General features: G+C 45.5%; 1 protein-coding gene across 4 annotated transcripts in view; it reads right to left on the bottom strand.

The window, feature by feature from the left end:
- Positions 1-20,395, bottom strand: part of RIPOR3 (RIPOR family member 3) — a 202,593-nt gene that overhangs the window by 107,116 nt on the left and 75,082 nt on the right. For all 4 annotated transcript variants that reach the window (XM_077253226.1, XM_077253227.1, XM_077253228.1 and 1 more), the window contains exons 2-3: positions 11,797-11,912; positions 9,926-10,072 (exon numbers count right to left, since the gene is read on the bottom strand). In XM_077253226.1, the coding sequence (XP_077109341.1) occupies positions 9,926-10,072; positions 11,797-11,912 (263 nt within the window). The remainder of the gene's footprint in view (positions 1-9,925; positions 10,073-11,796; positions 11,913-20,395) is intronic.

The raw sequence follows: 20,395 nt of genomic DNA, 5'->3' as shown, positions 1-20,395 counted from the left end.
TAAGTAATGTAATGCATGTACACAGTGACTGCTTCAGCAGAATAGTGAGTGCAGCTCTGAACTATAATACAGGATGTAACTCAGGTTCAGTACAGGATAAGTAATGTAATGTATGTATACAGTGACTGCACCAGCAGCATAGTGAGTGCAGCTCTGGAGTATAATACAGGATATAACTCAGGATCAGCACAGGATAAGTAATGTAATGTATGTATACAGTGATTGCACCAGCAGCATAGTGAGTGCAGCTCTGGAGTATAATACAGGATGCAACTCAGGATCAGCACAGGATCAGTAATGTAATGTATGTACACAGTGACTCCACGAGCAGAATAGTGAGTGCAGCTCTGGAGTATAATACAGGATGTAACTCAGGATCAGCACAGGATAAGTAATGTAATGTATGTACACAGTGACTCCACCAGCAGAATAGTGAGTGCCGCTCTGGACTATAATACAGGATGTAACTCAGGATCAGTACAGGATAAGTAATGTAATGTATGTATACAGTGACTGCACCAGCAGCATAGTGAGTGCAGCTCTGGAGTATAATACAGGATGTAACTCAGGATCAGTACAGGATAAGTAATGTAATGTATGTATACAGTGACTGCACCAGCAGCATAGTGAGCGCAGCTCTGGAGTATAATACAGGATGTAACTCAGGATCAGTACAGGATAAGTAATGTAATGTATATACACAGTGACTCCAGAAGCAGAATAGTGAGTGCAGCTCTGGTGTAGAATACAGGGTGTAACTCAGGATCAGTAAAGGATAAGTAATGTAATGTACACAATGACTGCACCAGCAGAATAGTGAGTGCAGCTCTGGAGTATAATACAGGATGCAACTCAGGATTAGTACAGGATAAGTAATGTAATGTATGTACACAGTGATTCCACCAGCAGAACAGTGACTGCAGCTCTGGAGTATAATACAGGATATAACTCAGGATCAGTACAGGATAAGTAATGTAATGTATGTACACAGTGACTCCACCAGCATAATAGTGAGTGCAGCTCTGGAGTATAATGCAGGATGTAACTCAGGATCAGTACAGGATAAGTAATGTAATGTATGAACACAGTGACTCCACCAGCAGAACAGTGAGTGCAGCTCTGGAGTATAATACAGGATATAACTCAGGATCAGTACAGGATAAGTAATGTAATGTATGTACACAGTTACTCCACCAGCAGAACAGTGAGTGCAGCTCTGGAGTTTAATACAGGATGTAACTCAGGATCAGTACAGGATAAGTAATGTAATGTATGCACACAGTGACTCCACCAGCAGAATAGTGAGTGCAGCTCTGGAGTATAACACAGGATGTAACTCAGGTACAGTGCAGGAAAAGTAATGTAATGTATGCACACAGTGACTCCACCAGCAGAACAGTGAGTGCAACTCTGGAGTACAATACAGGATATAACTCACTATCAGTACAGGATAAGTAATGTAATGTATGTACACAGTGACTCCACCAGCAGAACAGTGAGTGCAGCTCTGGAGTATAATACAGGATATAACTCAGGATCAGTACAGGATAAGTAATGTAATGTATGTGCACAGTGACTGCACCAGCAGGATAGTGGGTGCAGCTCTGCTCAGCTGCTACTCACTGTGCTGATTGTGGGTGCGGTCGCTGCTGAACCTGCTGTGTGCTCCTGAGCTCCTGAGAACCACCACCTCTCCACCCGGGGACCTGCTCTCTCTCTTACCCAGGGAGGGAGTGGGTTTCCGGGGATGAGTGAAGGAGCCAAGTCCCAGGCTTCTGCTTCCCGGACCAGGCTGGCGGGGGGCAGAAGGAACCAGCAACCAGCCTGCACATCAGAGGATTCGGGGGTGAGACGCTCCACCAGGAGTCGCAGCAATGTGGCTCCTACTCCCCCCAGGTCTGCAGAGACCCAGAGAAGCCGCAAGGCTTCCATGGAGGAGAAGCCTGCTAGTGTGCAAGATGGCGGTCCTTCTGGAGGAAAGCTGAGTGCTCACGGAGGTGAAGCCGACCTCACTGAAGAGGGTTGGGCGCTGCAGAGCCCCCGGGAGTCTGTGTCCACCTATGCCTCCCGGGTCATGAGCCACCTCCGTGAGTATGAAGACGCAAGCAAGACCATCACGAGGCTCCGAGAGGAGCTGCGCTGCACAAGCAACAAAGCTGCAGGTTCCTCCAAACCGAGGAAGAATCAGCTCCAGGCGGAGGTAAGGAGACTGAAGGATGACATCAATGAGCTTGAAGTCAGAAAAGCTTTCATCAGAGAAAAAAGTGGACCATTTAAGGAAAAACTTATTAATGAAGATCGATTCAGAGAAATGGCTGATAACAGAGAGCAAAGGCAGATGGGGCTGCAGCCTGAGTGCCAGGTGGATGATGATGATGAGGAGGAGGATGATGACCAGCAGAAAGCCCCACCTGGCAGCCTGCTTAGTCACTCACAGGCCACGTGCAGCGAGGTCCCTGCTGGACAGGCGACAATGACATCTCGTCACAGTTCTGCTGGCTCTGGGGAGGACAGTGACATCGGCCAGGGAGGGGCACTAATGGCCGAGATCAAGCTCCTGGAGTCCCCAGTGTGTCTTCAGAACTTCCATCTTGGTGATGATTTACCAGAGGAGGCACCTGGGGGCCAGAAAAAAAAGGTGAAGAAGATCAAACCTAAGCTGCAGGAAGCGGTAAGCTATGTATATGCCCCCCTCCCTGTACCCCCTGAGTCGGCTGCAGGGTCAGCTCGCTGTATAAGCCCCGTTGCCCAGCCCAGCCCGGGTTCTGCTGTGGATCCGGTGCAAAGGCGCGGGGAGACTACAAAGCAATGTAGTGAGGCGCAGAGCTCCGTTTCTGCTTGTAGTAGCAGGGACGTAGCAGCAGGTGCATCAGCCGAGAGGCTGGACAGTGAGGGCGGCCCGGCGGTGGGCGAAAAATCAGGCCACGATACTGTGGTGCGCTCCCCAGTGGGAGGGGGGAGCAGCCCGGTGTCAGGGGCAGCTCCGGTAGCCTCGGTGCCCCTGAATGCTGTTGCCGCTGATCACTTAGTTGAGAAGCGGCGGCAGTGTGAGGGGGTTACCGGGGCTGGGCGTTCCGGTCCTCCCACCAAAGTCCTGTTCTGTGTTGGCGCCGCTGGTCAACAAGATCCTGATGCTAAGGATCAGCGGTGCCTCACAACAGCGAAAGATCAGCGGCGCCTGGTAGCAACCATGAAGCAGCGGAAAATATCAACTGATGATGCGGAGGGCACACATAAAACCAGGGGTGAGGTCACCTCCAGTTCTGTGGAGGAGACTCAGCCCCTTGTGCCTGATGATGCGGAGGCCAAAATGTCACCCCCTGTTGTCACTGGTCCAGCAGGAGTGAATGTGGTGGTGGGTATGGATGAGGAAAACTCTTTGTCTAGTGGTGTGGTTGCTGGTTTGGTAGAGGGTGAGGGGGTTATGGAGGTGGGTAATGGTGATGCTGTTGGTGTGGATGTGGTCACTGGTCCGGTTGCCCCCCCGGTGGTGGCAGCACCTGTCAGGAGTTATGCCGCTGTCACCTCCGGGGGAAATAGGGTGTCCTCCTCGTCTCTGGGCTCTGGGGACGGCATGTTGCAACGGCGTCTCCTGGAGGCTCTAGAGAAGGGAGAGAGATCACTAATGGTAGAGGGTCGAGAGGTTGATCTATCCTTCTGGATAGAGAGGCATGGCCTCGGGGCCTTCCGAGAGCAAAGAGGGGGGGATACAGTGTGGTCCCTCCCAACAGCCGGGCCGGGTAGTGTGCGTAGGAATGTGGTCCGTCTTCGGTGGAGGGGCAGTGATGCATGTCCTCCAAGGTCGAAGGTTGTGGAGCTCCTGCTGAGGATGGGCTTCAAGGCGATTGACATCTACGCCTTGATACATCCCTATTCCACACCTGAGTTTGATGTCAGCTTTGTTCGGCCGGAGGGGCTTGAACTTTTCTGGTCGAACTATGAGTTGGCAAAAAATGAGCCCGGCTGGCGAGACTTTGCCGTTCAGGCGGTGTCTCGCCAAAATCAAGTCAAGAAAGTGACCGTGATGACATGTAACGAGTCGCTTTCTTGTTATGACATCATGACGTGGCTTGGCCGGTATGGAGAGGTAGTGGAGATGCCAAAGAAAAACCGTGACGAGTTTGGTATCTGGTCAGGGGCCTGGACGTTTATGGTAAAACTTAAGCGTTCAGGTGGTACGGTTGCCCACATACCATCATCTGCCTTCCTGGGTAGGGATCGTATCCTGGTCTTCTACCAGGGGCAACCGAAGCTCTGTCACAAGTGCGGCGACCCCACACACTTCAGCGCAAACTGCACTGTGCAGAAGTTTGCATTGTGTGGGGATGTCGGCCATCTTGCTGCATCTTGTGTGGAGATTAGGTGCCACCTGTGTGGTGAGTTAGGTCACCCATTCAGCCGTTGTCCTCGCTCCTTCGCTAACGCAGTCGTGACCCCGGTGGGAGAAAGCCGTGAGGCTGATTCTGCTGGGGAAGGGACTAGCAAGGGTGAGGGAGCTGAGGGGCCAAGGAAGAAAAGCAATAAAAAGACGCCTGCCCAGCTAAGGCGTCTAGACAAGCGCAGACAGGATAGGGAGCTGGGCGAGCCTCGGGCTACTGGGGCGGCCCCTGTCCTGGATGCCAGTCTTGCTGCTGAGGCCCCAAGGGATGATGAGTTGGATGAGGAGGTCAGGAGGATCCACAGGGAGGAGAGTGCCACTGCCTCAGAGTCCTCCCATTATGAAAGTATGGATGAGGATAATAGGCAGTGGCTAGAGGACAAGCGTAAGCTCGGCACCAAAAAGAAGAGAAAGAAGGGAGATAAAAAATCTTCTCTCACTCTGACCAAGGTACCTAAGGAAGGAAAAACCGACTCCCCTCTGGTTGGTCTTTCTAACCGGTTCCAAGCCCTTGAAAACATCTCTTCCTCTGAGGAGGAAGCTGAGGGTGAGGTTCTGGCTTTGGCGGGGCTCACAGGGGGCGCCGAGTCTCCTCCTTCTGGGAACGTAAGATCCTTGGAGGGAGGGACTGGCCCAGAGTCCGGAGACGAGGACGAAAAAAATAAAAAACGCGTGGAAATGGATACCTCCATGTCATTAAAGAGGGGGAAGGATTCCTCCTCTGAGGCAGAGGATAAGGGGAGTGGGAAAAAGAAAGCCATCTAACTCAATCACCAATGATGGCGGAACCCACTCCGTTGACGCTGGCGTCCATTAATGTCGCCAGCATAAAGTCAAATACAGCTAGATTTGCGGCCTTTGATTTTCTCAGCCGGGTTGAAGCTGACATTTTCTTTTTGCAAGAGACCAGGCTGCCAAACATGGCAGATGTGTTTAAAGCTAAGAGGGAGTGGAGACTCGGGCCCTCCTATTGGTCTCTTGCGGCCGAGCCGTATAGCGGAGTGGCGGTCCTTTTTACCGCACCGGTGGAATGCCGACGGGTTATTGAGTTAGAAATGGGGAGGTGCCTGATCTTAGATGTCCTCATGAAGGGACAAGAGCTCCGGCTCATTAACATCTATGGTCCCCAATCTAAGTGGGACCGGAAGTGTCTCTTTATGAGGATCAAGCCCTACCTTTTTACAAGTCGGCAGGTTGTCTTTGGAGGGGACTTCAATGCTGTCACGAGGCCCCGAGATAGAGGAGGTTCCAGAGACAAGCTGACTTATGATAGCGTCGCCCTTAATAGTATAGCTAGTGAGGCTCGCCTGGTGGATGTCCACATTCGGCACACCCCAGGCCACGAGGGGTTCACCTATCATAGAGGTAACTGTAGGTCCAGAATAGATAGGTTTTATTTAAAGGAGGAAGCTGTCTCTTCAGCAGTGTCTGTTGTTGAGGTGGAGTTCTCCGACCACTGTTTAATTTTGTTTTCTCTGAATGTTACAGAGACCCTCCGGATGGGAAGAGGCTTTTGGAGGCTCAATTCGTCTCTCTTGGAAGAAGCGGAGATAAGACAGTCCTTTGAGGATTTTCTTCAGAGCCAGGTACCCTTACTGGATCTTTGTAGTAGTAGGTCAGAGTGGTGGGAGATGTTCAAGGAAAGGGTGGCGAGATTCTTCCGCCAGCTCTCGAGCCTCAGGAGTCTGTGCAGGTACCGCCTGTATCAGGGTCTGAGGAGGAAACTCGAGCATCTTGTCTCAACTGGAGGTAGCCGCGAGGAGATCTCCAGAGTGAAATCTTTGCTTATGAGGTGTCAGTACGATAGACACGCATCTTTGGTTTTTGAGAGGGATTACGGGAAGTACCGCTCGCCCGACCCTTACAGAAACTGCAAGATGTCAGTGAATAGTAAAGTGGTTACAGGACTGGTCGACACTACGGGGTCCCTGAGGCGATCCAGATCAGGGATCCTGGAGGTTGTCAGATCCTTCTACTCGCACCTCTTGGGGAAGAGGGATCTTGATTGGGATGAGATGTCGGCTTTCCTGGCAGAAGCTGTCCCCGAACCAGGGGTAGACCCCTCTCTTGACGTTTTGACAGAAATGATCAGGGAAGAGGAAGTTCAGTTGGCGATTGAAGGGCTTGCTCCCAAAAAATCGCCTGGTCCAGATGGCTTAACATCTGAATTCTATAAGACCTTTAAGGACGTTTTGGTTCCCCTCCTGACTGAGGTATTCAATGAGTGTCTTTCCTCGGGCACTCTGCCGAAGTCAATGAGGAGGTCTGCTCTGATCATCTTGTCAAAGGGTAAGGACCCGTCTTGCATTGAGAATTGGCGTCCCATAGCGCTTCTCAATGCAGACAGGAAGGTTCTGGCAAAGGTGCTGTTTAATCGGCTGGTGAAATTTGCACCCCGACTCCTTTCGGGGGCCCAGCATTGCTCTGTTCCAGGCCGCAGCACATTTAGTGCTGTGCTCTGTGTCCGAGAGGTAGTGGAGCAGGGTAGGGCTGGTCACTGGAAGGGGTACATGCTGTCACTGGACCAGGCAAAAGCGTTTGATCGGGTTAATCACGAGTACCTCTGGTCCGTCCTTCTGAGATATGGCCTGCCGGGGGGGTTTGTTGATTGGCTTAAGACCTTGTACAGTGGGGCAGAGAGTTTCCCGCTTGTGAATGGTTGGATTGGTAGCTCTTTTGAGGTTGGGTCCGGTGTTCGCCAGGGTTGTCCCTTGAGCCCGCTGCTGTACGTGTTTGCGATTGACCCTCTTCTTAGGAGGGTGGAGCGTGGACCGTTGGCCGGGATCGGGATGGATCAGGCAGCACCGGAAGCCACTCTGAGGGTGGTGGCGTATGCCGATGATGTCACTGTGTTTGCTTCCTCTCACGAGGAGGCAGGGTGGCTGATGTCAGAGGTAGATCGCTACTCGGAGGCATCCGGGTCCAAGATCAACCGGGATAAGTGTGAGAGTCTCTGGCTGGGAGGAGGAGATCCTGGTTTTGATCTCCCGGACACCCTTCCAGGACCCAAAGTCTCTGCAAAAGTCCTTGGCATCGAATTTGGCCAGGGGGATTACCCCAAACAAAATTGGGACAACAGGCTAGAGATCGCCACTCAGAAGGTGAACCAATGGAAGGGTTGGTCTTTGACCCTAAGGGAAAGGGTAAACCTGAGCAAAACTTACCTGCTCCCTTTACTGATTTATCTGGGCAGTGTGTGCATCTTGCCGGAATCTCTCTGGACTCGGGTCTACAGTTTGTTCTTCCAACTGTTATGGGGGAATAGACTGAACCTGGTCAAGAGGGAGGTTACTTACCGTACGAGGAGACTAGGAGGGTTGGGTATGGTCAACCCTGTGGTATTCCTTGTGGATACCTTCATTAAGATCAATATCGCAAACCTCTGGAAAGAGAGGGCTCCTCCGTGGGTATTCTCCTGTAGGGGATGGTTTCAGCCTTTCTTCCAGGAATGGGAGACAGGAGGGCAAGTGAAGGATCTTCGCACACCGCATGGACATCTTCCGGCTTACGCTACCTTGGTTCTGAAGGTAATTCGTCGGTGGGGTCTGGGAATGTGGGAGATCAGGACTCTGCCAAGGAAACTACTTGACAGTAGGGTTCTGTTGACCCATTTCCAGAGGCCTCTGGCGCTCAGGGACTGCCCAAGTCGGGATCTTGGGGTGGGTTTGCATCTTTTGAATTCTATCAGGATCCCCTCGAAGTTTTGGGACTTGGCTTGGCGCTGCTTCCATGGGAAACTGTGTGTGAGGGACAATCTGAAGTGTAGGAGCTCTGAGGACAGGAATTGTCCTCGGGAGCATTGTGGTACCTTGCTGGAAAGCATGGACCACTTCCTGCTTCATTGTCCCTTCAACACAGAGGTGTACAACAGGGTGGGCGCCTTCATTGGCTGGTCTCGGCTGGCCGGTCTCTCCTATGCGGAATGGGCCTATGGAGCATTCGGAGACCTGGGTGGTCGGGACCGCTGCACCTTATTTCTAGTTAGCGCAGTGGTTAGGTATCACACGTGGAACGCACGGTGCTTAGTATCGACGCAACGAAAAATCCTCCCAGTGGACGATGTGTTTAGGACCATACTCGGTGACCTGGTGAAGGTGCGCTCTCTGGAGTATGGGAGACTGGGCGCACGGAGGGCCGCGCTCCTCTGGAGGGGCTTTTCTTTTAGTGTGCCCTAGTCTGGTCATCTCCTTTCCTGGTGGTGGGCTGCTGCTGACACTGTAGATTTTTGTTTTGTTTGATCATTATACAGTGATGTAGGGCTGCAGGCGCCGAGCTTGGGCTTCGTGTTTTGTAATTATTGTGGTGTGTGCTGCTGTATATATTGTAAAAAAAATGGGGATATAGATTTGGGTGTAGGTGTTAGGTTGGGTGGTGGGAAAAGGGGGGAGGTGGGATTATCTTGTGGGACTATGGGACACCGGGTTGTTTGGGGGAAAAACTGGCACTGCCTGATCTGGCCTATGGACGTTGGACATGGACTGAGGCATGAGACGCAGGACCAGCTCTCAGGTCAGTGCGGGGGGTTGGGAATGGAGGATAGCTTAGTATTGTATATATTTGTTTAATTTGTAGTTATTTTATTTAAAACTAAAAAAAAAAAAAAAAAAAAAAAAAAGTTCCTGTATATAGTCTTTGTTTTCCATTGTTTATTTTATTTGTTATTATTATTTTGTTTGGTGACCGGACCTGAAGTTATTGTTCTGTATATACTGTATAATATGTGTGAGAGGAGAGAATGAGCGGCTGGACCAGTGTTCAGTATACTGATTATTTTCTGGCTAATATTTTTGTTATGTTTTCTGCTATTATTGTTGTTATGTTTTTCATTTTTATAATAAAAGATCTACAGGATATAACTCAGGATCAGTACAGGATAAGTAATGTAATGTCTGTACACAGTGACTCCACCAGCATAATAGTGAGTGCAGCTCTGGAGTATAATACAGGATGTAACTCAGGATCAGTACAGGTTAAGTAAAGTAATGTATGTACACAGTGACTGCACTAGCAGAATAGTGAGTGCAGCTCTGGAGTATAATACAGGATATAACTCAGGATCAGTACAGGATAAGTAATGTAATGTATGTACACAGTGACTCCACCAGCAGAATAGTGAGTGCAGCTCTGGAGTATAATACAGGATGTAATTCAGGATCAGTACAGGGTAAGTAATGTAATGTATGTACACAGTGACTCCACCAGCAGAATAGTGAGTGCAGCTCTGGAGTATAATACAGGATGTAACTCAGGATCAGTAATGTAATGTATGTACACAGTGACTCCACCAGCAGAATAGTGAGTGCAGCTCTGGAGTATATATAATACAGGATGTAACTCAGGATCAGTACAGGATAAGTAATGTAATGTATGTACACAGTGACTGCACCAGCAGAATAGTGAGTGCAGCTCTGGGGTATAATAAAGGATGTAACTCAGGATCAGTACAGGATAAGTAATGTAAAGTATGCAGATGTTACCATCCATAACATTATATGACGATTTACATTGCTTTACAAAAGGCAATATATAGTGATTTTGAATACATACTTTAATCCTTTCCTTAAAGCTTCAAATATCTTCTTGACTTGGTGAGGATGAGGGTCCAACCTGATAGATCCTTTCCTCAGTGATGGGTACAATTTCTCAGATCGGAGAGACATCTTTGATTTTACAGAGTTTTTCCGAAGGGACTGTCTGGAAAATGTAGAAAAGGAGACACCAGAAGAGTTGTGTAAAGCAGGTCTGCTCCATCACTATAAATATAAATAAATATCCTTATCTACATACAATATTTTATTTTGCATATTTCGGATCTGATTCATTATTCATTTTCAGTTTTCTAGTTTTGGGTGATTTTCATCATTTGTGCCTTATTCTTCTTTTTATTTGTGTCTTATTTATAATATATTTTAAATATGTTCTCATTTTTTTTTTATATTTGTCATTGTGGATAAGTTTTGGGGTTTTCAGATGCTTTTGGCTGAGTCATAAATTGGGACTCTTTATAAAGTAGCAATATTTTGCACAAATATACTCCAGTCCCCACTTCCCCAAGTGATTTTATGTATACCTGAATTTCCCCACACAGAATCATAAACATTTTAGCAGGACATATGAATTTTTGCACTAAATGGTATCAACAAGAAGTTGAAGACAAAAATAAAGATCGGCCAGAGCCTCTCACCTAGCCAAATCAGTTCTCATGCTTCGCACTGACGAGGGCCAACAGCCCGAAACACCGTGTCTGCGATTTGAGATACTGATTTGGCTTTTATCCTAAGTCATATTGCACGACTTGTTAAAGGGTTGATTGTGACTTGTAGGATTGCTGCTTCCAACAGGTGGCGCTAAAGAATTCATGTCCTGTTTTTCTCTGAAGAGGCAATTTGCGTTTTATTACATGGACCGAATGTCCGCATGAAAAATTTGCAGGGTGCACAATTCTTTTCCGTATTTCTGATGAGACTCCCCTATTCAAATCTATGGGTGTCCAAATAAAAGCGGATCCCATAGAGATGAACCGTATAGCATCTGATTTTCAGGAAATGGTTTTTGATCTTACAAATTGTACTTACAGCTGATCTACCAAAACAGATGCCATATGGATGACAAAAATTTTTGTACGGATGAAGATTGGACAATTTTTTTTACACTAGTGTGAACTTAGCCTGAAGCAGATATTAAGAAGAAATGGCATCAAGGCATCTTGACAGACGAGGAGGATTTTTCTATTGTAGGGAAAATCTTCTTAATATGTTTAGTATAAATATATATAGATAGGTCTATATATTTTGCGCCGTCCCCCGGTAGCCTTGCAGACTATGTGGACGGTGATCTGGTTTCTATCTTACTCACAGTCACCTGAAGTCTGCAGTGACATCTGTTATCCAGCCTGGAGATTCAGTTACATTATTCCTTACTGCAGCTTCCAGGGATCTTCTCGTACATCATTTCCTAAACGTTTGCTAGACGGCAGACGTATTGATTTTACAGGCTTCCTGCACGGAGTCTGCTGCCATATTTCAGTATCTATTGCACTTACACTAAATTAGAGGATATATCGGCAATGATTTCTGAGAGCCGTAGACATAATACTGCTCCACTGTATCCCCTGGCTGCCGGGGATAATATTGCGCTGAGGTCTCCTGCGAACACCTGGGCAGAGAGGGGGTTTAAAATACCTTGTAAAAGGTGATCTCCGTGTCAATCAGAAGTGTCTGGGACTAGGAAAACAATCTGCAAAAGGAGACTTTACAGGGCTGAAGCTTCATCAATCAGGGCAAGTTATAGGAAGATCAGGCCTACTGGCCCCATAAACCCATCACAGGAGCCCTAATGGGTTCCAGACTGTTGGTCGTATTGACATTACTATTACAGAGCTAGGCTTCCTCGGCTGCTATTCACATTTCATTACTTACGAGGTCTTTCGGACTTGTAATGTACTAAATCCAGCAAAGGATCGGCTCCTACCGACCGCGGCAAGACCATCGCTGGGAGAGCTGAACTTCAGTTTCACCGACATATTGGCTGAAGACTTTACATAAAAAAAATAAAGAGAAGAAAGAAAATAATCATTGGTAACAATTCATAAGTCCTGCTTCCCAATGTAGGTCACTGAACATTAGGCAATCTAAATTATCTATCTAGTGAGTGCAAAACTGTCCAACACCCCCTATCCATTCATATATGATGTGCCAACGTGGGCAAGGGTAGCAAAACTGCACTGCAGTCTACTTAGTTGTCCCTCCACTGAGACCCCCACTGATTCTGAGCCCCAGTTCTAGGGTTCGGTGGGGGTCTCAACAGTTGGGAGGTTATGCCCTATCATATTGATAGGAGAGAAGTTCCAAACTTGGTACCACCCCTCTACAGGAGAAACGGTACTCCTTTGACCACCCATTGAAGGTCTTTTAACCAGCCAACCATTCTCATACTTTGCACTGATGACTTGCAAGAACCCCGAAACAGCTGTATGCACATGGCCTTCTTTTTTGTAGAAGATAGTGGCTTGGCTTTATACCCTTAGGCTATGTACACATCGCGTTTTACCCCATGTTTACTGTCTCCATTGGGGCTTTTGTTTGAAGCCCTAGAAAAAGGGATTCAGACATATGCGCTGAAGTGGCCATTGACTGTAATAATGGAGTCACTGTGTGCTCTATGGGACATTATTTTTGGTCATATATGTCTGCCTGAAGCAGGCTCCAAGACGCAGTCAACTATGTCTAGGTAACCAGCTTAGCTAGGCGTATATGGCCGAAAATTATGTCCAACAGAGCACACTGTGACTCCATTATTACAGTCAAAGGCCACTTCAGAGCATACATCCAAATCCCTTTTTCCAGGTCTTCAGACGTAAGTCACTTTGCAAAGCTTTTTAAAAGGTCCATATTAACTTCTAGAATGCCTACTTCCAATAGGTGGTACTAGTGATCTCATCCTCTTCCCTTCTGAAGAGTCTATTTGCTTACTGGATGATAGTAATGATGCCAACTAGGGTTGAGCGACTTTTGCTTTTTTAGGATCGAGTTGGGTTTTGTGAAACCCGACCTTCTCGAAAGTCGGATCGCGTGAAATCGGCCGATTCTACTGTAAAGTCGGGTTCCGGACCGGAACACGAAACCCAATGCAAGTCAATGTGGATTATATTTTTTTTCTCTCTCTCTCTCTCTCTCTCTTCTCTCTCTCTCTCCCCTCCGTGCAAAGCATATGTTGTGTTTGACTGCGGAAATCACTGCAGCCCAAACGGTAATATGGCTCTATGATGCCGCAGAAACCAGACCGGAACCTATGTCATCACGCTGCCCACACTCCTTAATTGGCTGAAAAAATGGCAGGGAAGGCGTCATACAAAACGCGACTTTTTATGTCTTTGTGTGGAGTTTCTTGAATAAAGCTGGATTTTGTATAAATTCTTATTTTGTGGTGATCCCAATTTGTTTGCATACACTTGCTCCTTTTTGATTTTACTATGTTTGGTATGCAAGTGGTGATCCCCTAGTATTTATTCTATATGCAGGTGGTGCCCACTCACTAAGTGCTTTTCTGAACAAAACGCGACTTTGGCGCCAAGATCGCCGACCACGTGGCCGATCCCACGCTGGAGTCGGGTCGGGTTTCACGAAACCCGACTTTGCCAAAAGTCGGCGACTTTTGAAAATGAACGATCCGTTTCGCTCAACCCTAATGCCAACGTGTCCATTTTCCAATAATAACCAACTACGCTCATTACTATTCTTGATTTGCGTACCTACAATCTTTTCAGTTGTACAAAGTTCTGCTTTCTTATATAATTAGCACTGCACCTCTTCCTAATTGTCAAGATCTCTGCTGATAGTGAACTTAAACATTGTTAAAGAGGCTGTCCACTACTCATACAAAACCTTCTTTCTCAAATACTATATCCCCTAATGCAAAGTACCCTATACTCTCTGTTCTAGCGATGTTGGTGACGGGTCTCCCGAGGCTCATGTGACCTTGTTATGCTATGTGAGCCCTGCAGCCAATCAGCAGACACTAATTGTCTGCAGTAATCACACCTCCCCTGCATGTCCGAGGTTCATCTGAAGGAAGTGACATTACCGACAATGTCTATTGAGCCTTGGGAGACCAAACACCGACATTACTAGAACAGCGACAAGGCAGAGGTGTGTAGAGGGTATTTTTATTTTACAAGGGGAAATATAGTATTTAAGAATGACCGCCTAATCTATGTTCCCATTATGAGTTTTTGAAGTTGCAGATTTTTTGCACCATTTCTGCACCAATTACCTAAATTAGGTAACTTGCGTTTTCTATTGCGTTTTTTTCTAGCTACATTTTTTTTTTTTTTTAAATGTCATGTTTTAAATAAAGCTGCTTTGTTCTGAAAAATTCCTGTTCCATGTATATGAGCTTTTTAATATGAAAATTTTCTTTTCTCATTCAAGTCTATGGAGAAAATCTGCCCATATTTATCGCACGAGAAATTGATGAGTTACAGATGCAAAAACGCACCACAAGCCACAAACCACAGTGAGCATAAGATTTCTATGAATCCCATCCACTTTGCTGGGTCTGTATAGTATTTGCTACAAAAGGTGAAAATAAAAGACAAGGAAAATCATAGATAAAATTTGCTTCCGCCCAATGTCTACAGCTTTGTCTGCTTTTGTACCTTTTATTTCTGCGCAGACATTCATCCCACATACTTCCCCCAGGATGCAGGAAAGGACCCCAGTGATTAAACCATTTGTCCTATCTCAGTAACAATTATTTTACAGTTTGATGTCCCGGGTTGTTGCTGCTGTCAGACTGCCAGGGCTTTAACTCTCCCGCAAGTGCACAGCTTGTAAAGACATCCATGAGAGATGAAAGATTTGGAGAGACGGGACTCCATGCCAAGTGCTCTATAGACGCTGCTGCATTATTAAACAGGGGAGATTTGAAGCGCGGGGCGACTCTTGGCTGCTCTACATTGGACAGGTTGCTGCGACATGGCCTGGAGCACATTTGTTTTTGATTTAAGAAAATGCAAACTAGATAACATTGTCGGGGGCCAAATTCTACGTCTTCCTAAAATGTTACTTTTTCTTAAAGTTACATAAGGAATATTATATTATTTTGTCGTAGGTACTCTTCAACTGTGATAGACTCAGAGACAGAATCTAAAAATAAAAAACAGAAAATCACATTGTATGATTTTTACATAATTAATTAGCATTTTATTATATGAAATAACTATGTGATGCAATAGAAAAACAGAAATAAAAATTTGGTACAGAAACCTTTGTTTGCAATTACAGAGGTCAGACATTCCCTGAAGTTCTTGACCAAGCTTGAACACACTGCAGCAGGGATTTTGGCCCACTCCTCCATACATTTCTTATCCAGATCTTTCAGATTTTGGGGTTTTCGCTGGGCAACATTGAGTTTCAGCTCCCTCCAAAGATTTTCTATTGGGTTCAGGTCTGGAGACTGACTAGGCCACTCCAGGACCTTGAAATGCTTCTTACGGAGGCACTCCTTAGTTGCCCTGTGTGTTTTGGGTCACTGTCATACTGGAAGATCCAGCCACTACCCATCTTCAATGTTCTTACTGAGGGAAGGAGCTTGTTGCCCAATATCTCGCGATACATGACCCTATCCTCACTTCAATAAGGTAGTCACCCTGTCCCCTTTGCAGAAAAGCACCCCCAAAGTATGAGGTTTCCCCCACCATGCTTGACAGTTGGCATGGTGTTCTTGAGGTTGTACTCATCCATCTTCATCCAAAAATGGCCAGTGGAGTTGATGATACCAAAAAGTTCTATTTTGTTCTCATCTGAACACATGACCTTCTCATCCAGATGGTTAGAGTTGAACTTCAAACAGGCCTGGACATTTGCTGGCATGAGCAGGGGGACCTTGCATGCACTGCAGGATTTTAATCCATGACGGTGTAGTGTGTTACTAACAGTAATGTTTGAGAATGTGATCCCAGCTCTCTTCAGGTCATTGACCAGGTCCTCCCATGTAGTTCTGGGCTGATTCCTTTCCTCACTCAGAATCATCCTTACCCCATGAGGTGAGATCTTGTATGGAATCCTAGCCGAGTAAGATTGACAATCATCTTGTGTTTCTTCCATTTTCTAATAATTGTGCCAACAGTTGTTGCCTTCTCACCAAGCTGCTTGCCTGTTGTCCTGTAGCCCATCCCAGCCTTGTGCACACCTACAATTTTGTCCCTGGTGTCCATAGACAGCTCTTTGGTCTTGGCCATGGTGGAGAGGTTGAAATGTGATTGATTGAGTGAGTGGACATGTGTCTTTATAAAAGCAATAATAAATAATAATAATATTTTTTTATTTCTATAGCGCGAACATATTCCGCAGCACTTTACATTTTAGAGGGGACTTGTACAGACAATAGGCATTACAGCATAACAATAAACACAGATCAAAACAGATACCAAGAGGAATGAGGGCCCTGCTCGCAAGCTTACAAACTATGAGGGAAAAGGGGAGACACGAGAGGTGGATGTAAGTAACGATTTCAAACAGGTGCAATTAATACAGGTAATGAGTTCTTAAAGAAAGTTAACAGGTCTGTGAGAGTCAGAATTCTTGCTGGTTGGTAGGTGATCAAATACTGATTTCATGCAATAAAATGCAATTTAATTATGTAAAAATCATACAATGTGATTTTCTGTTTTTTTACTTTTAGATTCTGTCTCTCTCATTTAAGTGATCGGTCCCAATAGTAGGACCCACACCAATATAACAGTTATCATCACCTATCCAGTGAATAAGAGAACCCTTTCATTCACCTTTTGAATGCTCCATCATTCGTTCAATTGGCTTTCATTGGTTCCGCACCGATGATGTCCGATGTGGTCACATGCCCAGCATGCAAACATCAATGTTTTACAAATTTTCATTCAGTCCTAGAAAACCTCTTCAAGACTTTGTGCCTACTGAGTTTTTTGAACAGTTTTTGGAGCAAAAAACTTTCCAAAACCTAAAAAATGCAAAAGTCAATAAAAATGTAGAGTTTCTACAAAAAGAAAAACTCTTTAAAAAAAAATCTTTGTAAATATAGATACCAAAGCTGGAAGGGACATTCAAATGGAAAAAAAAAGGGTCACCATCTATTGAAACAGAGCCAGGCTTGGACTGGCCCAAAGGAGAGCTGGAGAATCCTCTGGTGGGCCCCTCTTATATGAGCTGTACTTGGCGCAATATACCTGACTCACTATGTACAGAGGAAGACGACATCTTATTCATTTAACAATCTACCCCGAACATTGTTATATACATTTGCGATTGAGGATAATCTCACATTTACATGTGGCTGAAAAGTGGGGCCCAGGATTTGGTTACTGGTGGACTCTAGGAAACTGAGTCCAACACTAGCAAAAGACTGATGTAAATTGTCAAATAATGTTCATATGCTGTGAAAAGGTATATGGAAAGTAATGACCCTTAGGCATTCAGATACTGGAGCTGTGGGATCAGCACCAGAGTAGGAAAGTTCTAATAATGCAATCAATCATACAGCAGAAAGGGTTAATATTTTAGGGAACACTAGGTTAGCATGTCTTGGCAGTCGGCAGGTGTATTTATGAAGAATCAGTCGGGCAGACAACTGGAACTGTCCACTATTATGAAGTTTGGATAAAACCTACATTCATTTCAGATGAAGCATAGACTTGGATGTTGCAAAAGACCTGGCAGAAGCTCGCACTTTCCATGGACGGTTTCCCTTATTGGTGTCTATCTGCAAACTTATTACCACTTAACTCTCCTCCTCGGTAATAAATGCAACATAAATCCATGCAGTGACAGGTGACTGGATACCTTCTCTGGACACAGGACGGTGTGCATTATACAGAACCTGACACACAAACTAAAGCCGTCCATAAACTGCTGGTGGATCTACAGATAATGTAGTGACCATGGGGGACGTCAGATCTTCCCAAGACCAGAAATCACAGGCTAAATTCGCACTGTGCCATAAGTGACAGCAGAGGTGCCTGGCAGCAGGACATCTCCCTGCCTCCACTAACATGCCTCACCGAGCAGAACATGTATAGTACAGTTCGTTTTCTCTACTTGACCCATCATTTTTTATCTTTATAATGAATAACAGACGTGAGATAGAAACCAAATACCAGATGGATGGACCAATGGGTCATGTGACAGCACTTTTTTTCTTGTACTGTAGACATTTAAAAGCCATAAACATATATTACATTACATTTCATGAGTTACATCCTGTATTATACTCCAGAGCTGCACTCACTATTCTGCTGGTGGAGTCACTGTGTACATACATTACATTACTTATCCTATACTGATCCTGAGTTACATCCTGTATTATACTCCAGAGCTGCACTCACTATTCTGCTGATGCAGTCACTGTGTACATACATTACATTACTTATCCTATACTGATCCTGAGTTACATCCTGTATTATACTCCAGAGCTGCACTCACTATTCTGCTGGTGGAGTAACTGTGTACATACATTACATTACTTATCCTGTACTGATCCTGAGTTACATCCTGTATTATACTCCAGAGCTGCACTCACTATTCTGCTGGTGCAGTCACTGTGTACATACATTACATTACTTATCCTGTACTGATACTGAGTTACATCCTGTATTATACTCCAGAGCTGCACTCACTATGCTGCTGGTGGAGTCACTGTGTACATACATTACATTACTTATCCTGTACTGATCCTGAGTTACATCCTGTATTATACCCCAGAGCTGCACTCACTATTCTGCTGGTGCAGTCACTGTACATACATTACATTACTGATCCTGTACTGATCCTGAGTTACATCCTGTATTATACTCCAGAGCTGCACTCACTATTCTGCTGGTGGAGTCACTGTATACATACATTACATTATTTATCCTGCACTGATCCTGAGTTACATCCTGTATTATACTCCAGAGCTGCACTCACTATTCAGCTGGTGCAGTCACTGTATACATACATTACATTACTTATCCTGTACTGATCCTGAGTTACATCCGGTATTATACTCCAGAGCTGCACTCACTATTCTGCTGGTGGAGTCACTGTATACATACATTACTTATCCTGTACTGATCCTGAGTTACATACTGTATTAGACTCCAGAGCTGCACTCACTATTCTGCTGGTGGAGTCACTGTGTACATACATTACATTACTTATCCTGTACTGATCCTGAGTTACATCCTGTATTATACTCCAGAGCTGTGCTCACTATTCTGCTGGTGGAGTCACTGTGTACATACATTACATTACTTATCCTGTACTGATCCTGAGTTACATCCCGTATTATACTCGAGAGCTGCACTCACTATTCTGCTGGTGGAGTCACTGTGTACATACATTACATTACTTATCCTGTACTGATCCTGAGTTACATCCCGTATTATACTCGAGAGCTGCACTCACTATTCTGCTGGTGGAGTCACTGTGTACATACATTACATTACTTATCCTGTACTGATCCTGAGTTACATCCCGTATTATACTCCAGAGCTGCGCTCACTATTCTGCTGGTGCAGTCACTGTGTACATACATTACATTACTTATCCTGTACTGATCCTGAGTTACAACCTGTATTTAAAGCAGACTGACCTCATTCACTAATTTGGGAGTTAATTAGGGAAAAGCTCCCGCAGATGACCATGACGTGTTCTCATGGTTTTTCGTGCACACACTTCCGTTTGATAAGTTGTAAATCGGTTAGAAACAAGATAAATATTTGCAGTGTTGAGAATCTGAAATATAAACCGAAGCATCATCTAGCTACTGATTGTTTATATAATGAGGCGTTTGAACAACAGGAAAAGCACAAATGTCACGCATCTGCAGCAGCATCCATATCGCTGTGCTAATACCGGACCCCCTATTTATGCCTGTGGTGCTGGCCTCTGGAAGACCCTGGAAATACTACCCAATTGTTGCTCTGCGTGACATCTAGGAAACATTCCTGCTTTTAGTTTCTTCTATTCTCCGATAGTTGTGTAGTGAAAGTGCATCAGTAGATCACTAAATATTGGCACTAATAATGATTTATGGGCTGTTCAAGGAAACCATTACCTAAAATGGCTCCAAATAGCTCCAAGTGCATATAGTGGTGGTCACCCAGCTTTCCCTGACCCTGAAAGGTCTAAAAATCATCACTGTTATGTCACTTCATCCTGACCCAAAAATATAGTCAGGTGCACAAGCCCTAATACTGGCAATGTTTATGACCAGAAAGATCGGGATGAGCACAGCTAATAGACCATGCCAAAAAAGCGTGTAGCTGTGCATAGAGGAATGGTCAGAGAAAAGCTTCTGTGGCTCTTTAAATGGAACCTGTCATGTTTAAAATGGTATTTAATATGCAGGCTGGTTGTTATAAAGCAGGACAAACTGATGTGATTGATATACATTTTTATGAGGAATGTTTCAGTAAAACTGCCATTTTATTCAGCAAAATTCCTGGTGTTTGTATGCAAGAGTCCAGTGGGAGGTCCTATTCAGTAATAGTGCATGCAAAGA

The sequence above is a fragment of the Ranitomeya variabilis genome, chromosome 4, assembly GCF_051348905.1.
Source record: "Ranitomeya variabilis isolate aRanVar5 chromosome 4, aRanVar5.hap1, whole genome shotgun sequence".
In the NCBI taxonomy this organism is placed as follows: Eukaryota; Metazoa; Chordata; class Amphibia; order Anura; family Dendrobatidae; genus Ranitomeya; species Ranitomeya variabilis.
The sequence above is the reverse complement of the archived record's forward strand: the minus strand, read 5'-3'. Positions and strand labels throughout refer to the sequence as shown.